General features: G+C 46.8%; 1 protein-coding gene across 3 annotated transcripts in view; it reads left to right on the top strand.

Moving 5' to 3' along the window:
- ADGRD1 (adhesion G protein-coupled receptor D1) overlaps window positions 1-12,545 on the top strand; it is a 442,408-nt gene that overhangs the window by 53,266 nt on the left and 376,597 nt on the right. For all 3 annotated transcript variants that reach the window (XM_060250081.1, XM_060250080.1, XM_060250079.1), the window contains 3 exons: window positions 1,413-1,530; window positions 6,309-6,419; window positions 12,293-12,368. In XM_060250081.1, coding sequence (XP_060106064.1) covers window positions 1,413-1,530; window positions 6,309-6,419; window positions 12,293-12,368 — 305 coding nt within the window. The remainder of the gene's footprint in view (window positions 1-1,412; window positions 1,531-6,308; window positions 6,420-12,292; window positions 12,369-12,545) is intronic.

Raw genomic sequence — 12,545 nt, 5'->3', positions numbered from 1 at the left:
CAATAAGGATCTCAGACCAGAAACTCTTACTTCCAGTGCCCTTCTGCATGTGGAGGAATCTGTTGGTTTTTGGTCTACTGCACAGCAGTGCCATCACAACAGGGGGTACTGCAGGCATCAGTCCAGCAGGGATCAGGTGGCAAAGGGAGTTAATAGTGTTCTCTCTGGATCTCTAAGGCTTCTGACTCTGTCTCAGTTTCTCTGTTTGAGTAGCTTGTTGCTCAGGCAAAGGTTTCCCCCTCCTTGCTTGTCCCTTTGGGCTGCCAGCTCTGAATCCTTCAATAAACAGAGCCACACAATATTTGTGGAGAATGGCAGAGCCACACATTAATTACTAGCAACAAGGAATTTTGGGGATTGAAGAAAAAAATGGGCATAGCTGTTCCAGGGTTAATTTAGTTAAGAGAATTAGTCCTGGCCCTTTATCAAGACTCCATTTTGTTTGTTAAAACAGTGGAGACTTTGGAGAATATTTTAGGAGGCTGGTGAAATTGATGGAGTTTTATATATTTTTGTACACCTGAGAACCCCTTTTGGGAGACTTTACTGCCTCTATGTAGGTTTCGAAAGAGTTCTCTGCCAGAGATACATGTTTTCTGTGGTTTCAATTTGTCACTTATTCTCATGCACCTTTAAGCAGGGGTGGAATTCTAGCAGGAGCTCCTTTGCATATTAGGCCGCACACTCCTGAGCCTTGTAAGCTCTTGGAGGATTGGCTACATCCGGAGTGGTGTGGCCTAATATGCAAAGGAGCTCCTGCTAGAATTCCACCCCTGCCTTTGAGTATACTACATGTCATTACCTATTTTGTTCCCAGTGAGATGTCCTTTCTGCTTACTATTCCTTCATTATTATACTGTCCAGACCAAACTGTTATTCTTTCAATTCGTTAATTTCACTATTTTGCCATTGGATTCTAACTTTATACTATTTTGCATGCTTAACCGCTACCCACAAGCTATATGTAGCATTGCTCATTGTACCCCCATCCCATTGTCTGATGAAGTGTGCTTTTAGCACACGAAAGCTTACGTTCTGAATAAAACTTTGTTGGTCTTGAAGGTGCTACTAGACTCCCGCTTTGTTCCTTCAATAAATAGCTGTACTCTATTCCTTTGAGCCAGTTTGGTGTAGTGGTTAAGTGCACTGACTCTTATCTGGGAGAACCAGGTTTGATTCCCCACTTACAGCTGCTGGAAGGCCTGGGGTCAGCCATAGCTCTGGCAAAGGTTGTCCTTGAAAGGGCAGCTGCTGTGAGAGCCCTCTCAGCCCCACCCACCTCACAGGGTGGGGGGAGAAGATATAGGAGCCGCTCTGAGTCTCTGATTCAGAGAAGGGCAGGGTATAAATGCAATTCTTCTTCTTTGCTGCTTCGCTTTCTCATCATCCTGGCCTCTTTTTTGGCTTTCCAGATGGCACCTTTTGCTGGAGCTTTGGTCGAAACAATTGACAGTGTGATGTCGCACATGGCCCGGAATTTGGGAGGAAGCTCGTCGGGTGTAGCTTTCGAAGGAACTTCATCCGTGGCAGGTGAAGTTTGTTTTGCAGCCGTGGTGCTTGCCTTGAAACCAGAATCTGAATCATCACAAAGAATGAATGCAATTAACTCAAGAAATGAAGAAAATAGATTTCATTTGGCTCAATAATTAGGCCTCCAAGATGGATTTTTGTAACTGGTCATGCATATTACTTGTAGATTGCAATTGTCATTTGATGCCCTGGTTCTTTGAAGCATCTGTCATATCTTAGGTTAGTCAAGACCACTGCAGACCCATGTATACAGAGTTCAAGTGACATGAAACAGATTAATTTTGCAATCTATATATTCAGGGCTTTGTTTGTAGAAAAAGCAGGAACTCATAAGGTATAATGGGCATAGCCCTTTTGCCACAGCCGATCAGGTTAGGGATGCCAGCCTCCAGTGGGACCTGGGGATCCCTCAAAACTACGGCTCATCTCTAGAGTTCAGTTCCCCTGGAGGAAATGGCTGCTTTGGAGCGTGCACTCTGTGGCACTCTAGCCCACCGAGGTCCCTTTCCTTCCTCGGCCCCACTCCCAAATCTCCCAACAGTTTCCCAACCTGGAGATGGCAGCCCCACTCCATCCCCACCCCTTGCTAGCCGGGGGGGGGGGGGGCGGGGCTGGCAACCCTCAATTAGGTGACGGCTCCTGCTATTGAGAACCTCTGTGGCGACTCCATGAAACTGAGAAGCTAGAAGTTGCTTTCCCTTAGTCTACATCAGCCCTTACTAGGGTTGCCAATCCCCAGGTGTGGGGCAGGGGATCCTCTGGTTTGCAGGGCCTCCCCCACTTCAGGGTCATTAGAAAGTGTGTGTGTGTGGGGGGGAAATGTCTGCTGGGCACTCCATTATACCCTGTGGAGACCGATTCCCATAAGGTATAATGGAGAATTGATCTGTGGGTATTTGGGGCTCTGGGGGCTCTGTTTTTTGAGGTAGAGGCAGCAGTATTTTAACATAGCATCCAGTGCCTCTCCTCAAAACATCCCCCAAGTTTCACAAAGATTAGACTAGGGGGTCGAATTCCATGAGTCCCAAAAGAAGGCACTCCTCTCCTTCGTTATTTCCAAATAGAGGGAAGGCAGGCTTGCAGTCCATTTAAATGCGATGGGCAGAACTCCCTTTGGAGTTCAATCGTGCTTGCCACACTCTTGCTCCTGGCTCCGTGTTTGGTGTAGTGGCCAGTCTGGTGTGGTGGTTAAGTGTGCGGACTCTTATCTGGGAGAACCGAGTTTGATTCCCCACTCCTCCACTTGCACCTGCTGGAATGGCCTGGGGTCAGCCATAGCTCTGGCAGAGGTTGTCCTTGAAAGGGCAGCTGCTGTGAGAGCCCTCTCCAGCCCCACCCACCTCACAGGGTGTCTGTTGTGGGGGAGAGAGATAAAGGAGATTGTGAGCCGCTCTGAGACTCTTCGGAGTGGAGGGCGGGATATAATTCCAATATCTTCTTCTTCATCTACAAGTCACCTGGCTCCACCCCTGAAGTCCCCAGAAATTTCTTGAGTCTGACCTGGCGACCCTAGCCTTTACAATAATTATGATTATTTTGCATAAATAACCGCAAGTATTCTGCCAAGCCTTCGCTGGTACTGGGAGAAGTCCTGAAGAAGGTCATCTGTGAAACTCAGTTTAATTTTGTCAGCACACGCTTCCAGGAGAGAAGCTTTTATGGGACAGGGAAACCTCCAGGTCCAGCTGCTAGGAATCAGCAGCAGCTGGAAGGTGGGGGTTAGAGTTGCCAGCTTGGGGTTGGGAAATGCAAATACCTAGAGATTTTGGGGGGCGGAGCATGAGGAGGGTGGGGTTTGAGGAGGGGAGGGGTCTTAGCAAGGTATAAGGCCACAGAGTCCACCCTCCAAAGCAGCCCTCTTCTGCAGGAGAATTGATCATTGTAGTCTGGTGATCAGCCTCCGCTTGGAGGCTGGCAGCTTTCCTGGGGATGGACAGGAGGCCTAACATTTACGACAGCCCCTGCCCCCTTCCTTAGGCCGCAATCTCTACTGTCTTCTTGGCCTGGCCAACAGGTGTTGCAACATTCAGTGAAACTTCTTTCACTGGTGTGAGTGGGGGGAGGGTTTGGGGGGGGAGCATAGCAAAGCATTTCAGTGACAGGCCTTAATTAAAAAACGTGATGGATTTTAATTGTTGGCTGTTACGGGAGCAAATGTAGCTGAAAAGCGGAGTATAAGTGCATTAAAACACCCTCACTACTCACTTTAAGAGGTTCCGAGGGCTCTTAGAATTAATTAAGCTGCACATAACATAAATTAAAACCATGCATAAATTGAATCATGGCAGGTGGGCAAGGATCTGTCTGTCAGCAGTTCGGTGTCCTGCATGTTCAGCATCATCACCATATTTTATTCAGGCCGTGATTAAAGCGACTAAGTGCTGCGTGGAAGTAATTGCAAACACCAACCTGTGCACACGGGCTGATGAGCTGAAAAATCTCTGGTCATCCCTCTGGGTTTCACCTGGAATAGCCTTTACAGTTTCAAGCTTGCTCTGGCAGCCAGTGGTGCGGAAAGTTTGCTCTTTACTATTTAAAACAAAGGTTGAACATGGCTCAAGAAGCAAAAATTTTCACATTTCACACGCAGGGGTGTCAAACTCATTTGTTATGAGGGCCTCATCTGACATAAATGCGACCTTGTCGGGTCGGGCCGTGTGTGTCATAAAAAGTAATGCCAGGTAGCAGAGATATAAGCTTTATAAAGGACAAAGGCAAACACAATTAAAGATTTTTTGAAAGCTTAAAACAAAAATATACTTAAAAGTTTAGCACCATCGCAATATTTTATTTAACAGTTTCTGATAACTGACGCTTCTTGCTCTGAATTATTGCATCAGGATCTGGAGACTGTGCTGTAGCAATCTTGAGTACGCTGTTCAGGTGTTGTTCAGGTGTGTGTCTGTGAGTTACAAAGCTACTTTTGATTTATTGACATTCATCACAGAAATCTCAAGGTCAATGCTTTGAGCCCAAGACCCAGGGGAAAACATAAAATGGCTGGGCATTGCGAGTTTCGTACATAAGTTGCTCCATATGCTGGCCAGCCAATGAAGAAAATAGAAATTACAGAAAAACCACTGGAACCAATGAAATGTACACGGAAATGTGTATAAATACGTTTTCGTGCAAGTGTAAACGAAACTTAAACAACACAAAACTAAGGAACACTGAGCTTTCAACATATGAATTTTAAGAACATAAGAGAAGCCATGTTAGATCAGGCCAAAGGCCCATCCAGTCCAACATTCTGTGTCACACAGCGGCCAAATATATATATACACACATACATACACACACACACACACACACTGTGGCTAATAGCCACTGATGGACCTCTGCTCCATATTTTTATCTAACCCCCTCTTGAAGGTGGCCATGCTTGTGTCCGCCACCACCTCCTGTGGCAGTGAATTCCACATGTTAATCACCCTTTGGGTGAAGAAGTACTTCCTTTTATCCGTTTTAACCTGTCTGCTTAGCAATTTCATCGAATTTTCCCACACAGTCTTCAGTAACCCTGTAAATCGGCTTCCTTCGAGTAGACTCAGTTGTGGGTGAATGCTTTTTTCCTCAATGCCCGACTCCTAACGATGTGGAGAGAGTAAGGAAGGAACCGCTTATGTTATTTCCATTGATTACACCGGTTCCAGTTGTTTTGATCGTTACTAATATAATGGAGAAAACAGAGGCTTTGCTCTGCAGCTCCTGAGTGAATGAGCAAGCCTGGCAAAGCAAGCTGTGGTGCAGAAGGAAGCAAGAGAGAGAGAAGGAAGCAGATGGCAGTGAGATGCTCGCGGGCCTGATAGGAGCCCTCTGGGGACCTGATCCGGCCCTTGGGCTGCACATTTGACACCCCTGTTTTACAAGGTTTCAGTGCTTGCTCAAAGCAATGGAAGGCATAAATCCAGGGCTATTTATAATCTGTGATACCTTGGGGCAGGATCCTAGTGCTGATGTGGGATTGGTCTTGTCACCAGTGTTAGTGTGAGCAAGGCTGGCCCTAGACCGTCTGGCACCCTGGGCAAGGCTAATTTCTGGTTCTTCCTCCCCTGCTCTGAGTCACATGGAGGGGCTCCCAATTTGGTGCCCCCAGAAGGCCGGCGCCCTAGGCAATTGCCTACTTTGGCTAGCGGCAGGGCCAGCCCTGAGTGTGAGCTAGCTCACAGTTTTTTTAGCCTCTGGCTCACACCTTTTTGTCTTAGCTCAGGAAGGATGGCCCTGGAGCAAGCTAATTTATGCGGTAGTCAGATTGCCCACTTGCAACTTTAATGCCAGTAGTTTACGGTAGTTCACAAAGTAGAATTTTTGCTCACAAGGCTCCACAGCTTAGAGGGAGCGGTGGTTGCCACCATCTTGTTAATCAGTGAAGTCATGTATGAATCAGCTTGGCTGTTAAAATAATCTCCAGAGATCTGGTTCTGTCCTAGGGTTACTAACTCCGGGTTGTACAATACCTGAAGCTTTGAGGGTGGAGCTTGAGGTGGAGTGGGGTTTAGAGTGCTGCTGGGGACTTGAATCTAGCAGTTACCTCCCCTTTGTTTGTGCATGATGTGGAATCACTTTTAGTAGAGAGCCTGACTCTTATCTGTTATTTTTTGATGCATGAAGCTATAAATCTTTTCCTGCTCAGTTTTCTTTAACAAAAATGTCACAGATATTAAAAGAGTGAATCCTAGGCAGGTGGCTGTGGTGCTGGTGGGGAGGGTTGGATTCTTCTAAGATGTGAATACAATCATATGTATCATTTGTATTTAAACGTCTGCCTTATTATACAGAATATTCGTTGGCCAAGAAGCCTCTTCCACTCCTGAACGTGTCTCACTATCGCTTTCCGTTGCAAGGGCAGAGTTATATTTCAATCCCTGGTGAAGCTTTCCAAGGCAAAGGTAAGAGAATAGTTTACCCATCGGGGAGGGGGTGGGACAAGACTGCTGTTCTTTAAAGCAGCGTTATTGGAACATATAAAGTCAACTGTTGATCCATCTAACTCAGTACTACTCTCCAAGGTCTAGGGTTGCCAATCCCCAGGTGGGGGCAGGGGATCACCCGGTTTGGAGGCCCTCCCCCTGCTTCAGGGTTATCAGAAAGCAGGGAGAGGAATGTCTGCTGGGCACTCCGTTATACCCTATGGAGACCGATTCCCATAGGGTATAATGGAGAATTGATCCATGAGTATCTGGGGCTCTGGGGGGCACTTCTTTGTGGTAGAGGCACTAAATTTTCAGCATAGCATTCGGTGCCTCTCTTCAAAACACCCCCCAAGTTGAAGAAAGGTTGGACTAGAGAGTCCAGTTCTATGAGCCCCAAAAGAAGGTGCCCCCATCCTTCGTTATTTCCAAATGGAGGGAAGGCATTTAAAAGGTGTGCAGTCCCTTTAAATGTGATGGCCAGAACTTCCTTTGGCGTTCAGTTGTGCTTGCCACACCCTTGCTCCTGGCTCCACCCCCAAAGTCTCCAGATATTTCTTGAGTCAGACCTAGCAACCCTACCAAGGCCTCAGGCACAGACAGGCCTTTCCTCATAGCTGCCCAATAAAACCGAGGCACCATAAAGACTAACTACATTTATTTCACATCTCTCTTCTTCAGACATGTAGAATGGGCAACACGTGCTGTCCGAGATTCTTTAGCTGGAGATGCCAGGAGTAGACCTGGGGCCTTCTGCATGCCAATGAGATGCTATTTCATGAAGCTGTAGCCCCCTCTCTGAACATCTCCCAGAATTGCAACTGATTGCCAGATGATACAGATGAGTTCCTCTGGAGAAAGAAGGGGGGACGGAGTGGCATTATAACTTGCTGAGGTCCTTCTCCTCGCCAAATTTCTGTCTCCGAGTTCCATCTCTGAACTCCAGGATTTCCCAACCTAGAGCTGGCAGCCAGCAGAAGGGTTGTGGCGGCGACAGTGTCCTAGGGAAGAATTAAAAAGAAAATGCCTTTAGAGTTTCTGACAATTGCTACAACTACCCCTTGTCACTTCCAGACAGTTCTAGAAATCGCCAGGAACTCTGTAAATTCCTGTAAGACTAGGTCTCATTTTTTTCAGTTTCTCCCCCTCTCCCACCACTACCACTTTGACCTAGGGATGCCAGCCTCCAGGTGGGATCTGGGGATCTCCTGCAATTACAGGTCATCTCCAGAACTACAGATATCAGTTCCCTTGGAGAAAATGGATGCTTTGGAGGTTGGACTCTTGGCATTGTATCCTTCTAAGGTTCCTGTCCTTATCAAGCTCCATTCCCAAATCTCCATGAGATTCCCAATCTGGATCTGGCAACTCCATCCACCATCCCCCTCTGATGACCTGGGGGGACCTGGTAAGAGAAAGCCAGTTTGGTGTAGTGGTTAAGTGCATGGACTCTTATCTGGGAGATCCGGATTTGATTCCCCACTCCTCCACTTGCAGCTGCTGGAATGGCCTTGGGTTAGCCATAACTCTTACAGGAGTTGTCCTTGAAAGGACAGCTGCTGTGAGAGCCCTCTCAGTCCCACCCACCTCACAGGGTGTCTGTTGTGGGGGAAGAAGATATAGGAGATTGTAAGCCGCTCTGAGTCTCTGATTCAGGGAGAAGGGCGGGGTATAAATCTGCAATTCTTCTTCTTTGGCCCCAGTTTCAGCTGGTTGATCAGCTGAGCATTAGCAGGCTAGGACTGCAATTGTTACTCAACTGATTCATCCACGTGCACCCCAGAAGGCCAGCACCCTAGGCAGTCCCCTAGTTTGCCTAGTGACAGGTCTGGCCCTGCCTGTAGCTAGCAAAAGCATCTTTCTGCTAGCAGAGAGAAAAAAAGTGTATTGTGGTGTATTAATTACCAAGCTCGTAAACCTATGTCCACCAGGGTCGAGATGCAGACCAACACTCAACACAAATGAAGGGGAATAAGCTTCTTAAACAAGAAAATACGTTTATTAAATTAGCAGAAAGAGGACCAAGTTAAGTCAGGTAAATAAAAATCGAGGCACTACAGAAAGGAAAGAAATGCACATGTGAAGTCCGAACACAGTTCAGACCCCTTCCGTAACAAACTAGCTGCCACTAGGAGAGAAAACGAAAGGGGAGGATCAAAGACACCCAAGCTTGCTTCCTGAAGATGGCCGGGCTGCTCTGGAGACACAGAGCAGATAGGATGGAAAAGTAGAGAAGCCAGCCGTACAGTTGGGGTCAACAGGCTGGGATCCAAAACCTGCTTACCAATTGAATGACCGAGGGATGACTTTTTATACATTTTTGTTAAGATCGAGGAGGAGAAAAAGCCCTGGGGCTGGAATGTGAGAGGGATGAATAGTCCATCTCTCTGGATATCATTTGAAAAGAGTTTTTTGTGTGCATTGCAGAGGAGAGTCTTCTTCTTTTGCATTACAGGTAAAGGTTATCAAGAATTGTTCCTGTAGCGGGAGACTGAGAGTTTAGATAGGTAAATAGATGGCCGAGTGTTTTACATGATGGAGTAAGCGGAGAAAGCTTTAGCATTTAACAAAGCAGGAGTCAAGTGCACCTTTAAGACCAACCAAGTTTTATTCAGAACGTAGGCTTTCGTGTGCTCTCTAAGCACACTTCACCAGACGAGGGGATCAGGTATTGTTGATTAAGTATGCAGACTGATCACATGCTAAACCAGTATGGCTTGGCCATTTGGTCTGGATAGCCATAAAAGGTAATAAAGTCCTCTGCCACTTGGTGTTTCTGTAAATCTAGGTGAATCACAAAAGGACGTGTATTTCCTAGTTGTAGTCCCCTAGCTGTAGTTGCAGTGATCAGTCTGCATACTTAATCAACAGACTGCTTGTCTTTCAGCCCACAATACCTGATCCCCTCGTCTGATGAAGTGTGCTTAGAGAGCACACGAAAGCTTACGTTCTGAATAAATCTTGGTTGATCTTAAAGGTGAAACTTGACTCCTGCTTTGTTCAACTACTTCAGACCAACACGGCTGCCCACTTGGGTCTTTAGCATTTAAGATAAGGAGGAAATGACGGGGGCTGGACCATTGCTCATTGTCTTGATCAGGGGTCCTCAAACTACGGCCCGCGGGCCAGATGCGGCCCGCTGAGGACGTTTATGCGGCCCGCCGGGTTATGGCAAAATCAGACCGGAAGTGACGTTCGACCTAAACTCGCGTTAGCAACGCACACTTCTGGCACTGGGCTGAGGTGGCGGAGACAGAGTGTGAGGTGATACCGAGGTGAGGTGAGTTCCCAGGCCGGGTGTGTGGTGTGGGGAAGGGAGAGAGATGCAGAAGACGGAGAACTGACGGCCCGCGGCCTTGTACAGTAACGGCAGTCCGGCCCTCCAACAGTCTGAGGGACAGTGAACTGGCCCCCTATTTAAAAAGTTTGAGGACCCCTGGTCTTGATTATATGGGTCATCAGAGCTTTTTTTGAGCAGGAACGCACAGGAATGCAGGTCTGGCTGGCTTGGTGTCAGGAGGTGTGGCCAGATATGCAAATGAACCCATGCTAGGCTTTTTCTACCAAAAAAGCCCTGCGCGAAACAATGGCGATGCCAGAGGTGTGGCCTAATATGCAAATGAGTTCCTGTTGAGCTTTTCTACATACAAAGCCCTGTGGGTCATTATTAAGGCTAGAATTTCAGGGAAGGAACCCCTTTGGTCTCTGGGGAAAAGCCCCTTCAGTTGACTTCGGTTGTGTCTTTCGCATGGTTAATGGAGGAATTGCTTCACATTTCTTGCATGCCTGCAGCGTGACTCACTGTCATTTTGATCTCAGTTTGATCCAGACTCCCTTTTTCATTGCTCGGCGGCCCATGCTAAGATGCGGCAGCATGCAGGGATCCCAAACAGAAGTCCCCTTTGAGGGGAAGTCCCATGACATCTCAGTTGGCTGGAGGTCTCCTGCCATAAGTGACAAAGGTTGTGTCTTACCAACAACCCTTCTCCACAAGGTTGTGTTTTACCAGCAACATGCTTGAAGCCCAGTCAGAAGCAAATCTTACTTAGTTCAATAAGACAGATCCCAGTAGGCAGCCGTGTTGGTCTGAAGCAATAGAATAATGCAGTAGACAAGTGCATCTTTAAGACTAACTAAGTTTTATTCAGAATGTAAGCTTTCGTATGCTCTTAAGAGCATACGAAAGCTTACATTCTGAATAAAACTTAGTTGGTCTTAAAGGTGCACTTGTCTACTGCTTTGTTTTAGTTCAATAAGATTAACCCCCGAGGAAGCATTTTGGAATTGCGTCCTATCAGGCCGCCCTCCACTAGCTGACTCGGGAGTGGGAATTGTCAGTTTTCACAGCACCAGCTGTAAGCTAGCAGGGAAATGAAAGCAGCTTTTACCTATAAAAGGGGTTTCCCCCCTTCAAACTGGAGAGCCAGTTTGGTGTAGTGGTTAAGTGTGCGGACTCTTATCTGGGAGAACCGGGTTTGATTCCCCACTCCTCCACTTGCACCTGCTGGCATGGCCTTGGGTCAGCCATAGCTCTGGCAGAGGTTGTCCTTGAAAGGGCAGCTGCTGTGAGAGCCCTCTCCAGCCCCCCCCACCTCACATGGTGTTTGTTGTGGGGGAGGAAGGTAAAGGAGATTGTGAGCCGCTCTGAGACTCTTTGGAGTGGAGGGCGGGATATAAATCCAATATCTTCATCTTCTTCTTCTTCAGTCTCTCTGTTTCTCCTACCAGAGCAGACAGGGCACAATCAATCTTTTGGCTGGGCAAATTGGGGAGGGAGCGTTGCCTGGTAAGAGCCCTCTTGTCATTGCAGGACTGTTCTGAAGGGTGACTACAAACTAGGGTTGCCAACTCCAGGTTGGGAAGTTTTTTGGAGTCAAGCTTAGGATGGGGTTTGCTTAGGGGAAGGACCTCAGCAAGGTATATTCATTGAATCAGAGAAATAGAGCAATTAGCAGACTCTGCATTTTACGGCTATTCTCACTATCTTCATTCTCCAATTCCAACGTGTTTATTACCTTTTGCTGTTTTCCCACACAACTTACACTCTCCAGACCAAACTGTTATTATTTTAATTTATTAATTTCACTATTTTGCCATTGGATTCTAACTTTGTACCATTTTGCATGCCAGGGCTTTTTTTGTAGCAGGAACTCCTTTGCGTGTTAGGCCACACACTCCTGATGTAGCCAATCCTCCTGGAGCTTACAGAAGGCCCTGTACTAAGAGCCCTGTAAGCTCCAGGAGAATTGGCTACATCAGGGGGATATGGCCAAAAGAGTTCCTGCTACAAAAAAAGCCCTGATCCTACCCACAAGCTATATGTAGCACTGCTAATTGTACCCCATTTCATTGTCTGACGAAGTGTGCCTCTAGCACACGAAAGCTCACATTCTCAATAAAACTTTGTGGGTCTTAAAGGTGCTACTGGACTCCTACTTTGTTCTATTGCTTCAGACCAACACGGCTGCCCACCTGGATCTATCTCCACGATTATCTGAATCACTGTTTGTGCCATAGTTGTACGGGCAGTCCCACTGGTGCCATGCTTTTACAATGGATGGACTTAATAATGTAGCAGTTTAGCTTCATTGTGCATTAGCACAGCAGTGAGAAGTTCTCTCTGCCTCTCTTGCCGCTTTCCCTTTTCGAAAACGACCGCAGGGGCTTCTTGATTCTTTAGGGAAGCAATCAGACATCCCATTAGAGTGGAGGTGTGAAAGATCGACAGAGGCGAAGACTGTCAATTTACAGCAGGGTTTTAAATTGTGGTTTCTCTTTCTCTCAAAGCTGAAACACTGACATGTAAACAAAACTTCCTTTTTCTTCCCTCTTCTTTTCTCCTCTCCCCTCAGCTTGGATCACCATTGTGGGACTTCTCTACCACACTATGCACCAATTTTTCCACAGTATCAAACCTGGGGAGACCAAGTAAGTATCTCAAAGATATGTACTATTACCTATTATGTCTAATAATGATAATGGTGATGGAGTGAATATTTTTGATTTACTTAAAGCGCTGGTTTGCCTGTCATGTGTATGCTCACGAAGTTGCCTTATACTGCTTTAGACCATTGGTCCATCAAGGTCAATACTGTCTACCAGGGC

This window comes from Heteronotia binoei, chromosome 11, assembly GCF_032191835.1.
Source record: "Heteronotia binoei isolate CCM8104 ecotype False Entrance Well chromosome 11, APGP_CSIRO_Hbin_v1, whole genome shotgun sequence".
Classification (NCBI taxonomy): Eukaryota; Metazoa; Chordata; class Lepidosauria; order Squamata; family Gekkonidae; genus Heteronotia; species Heteronotia binoei.
Note: the sequence above shows the minus strand (reverse complement) of the source record. Positions and strands in the feature narration are given on the sequence as shown.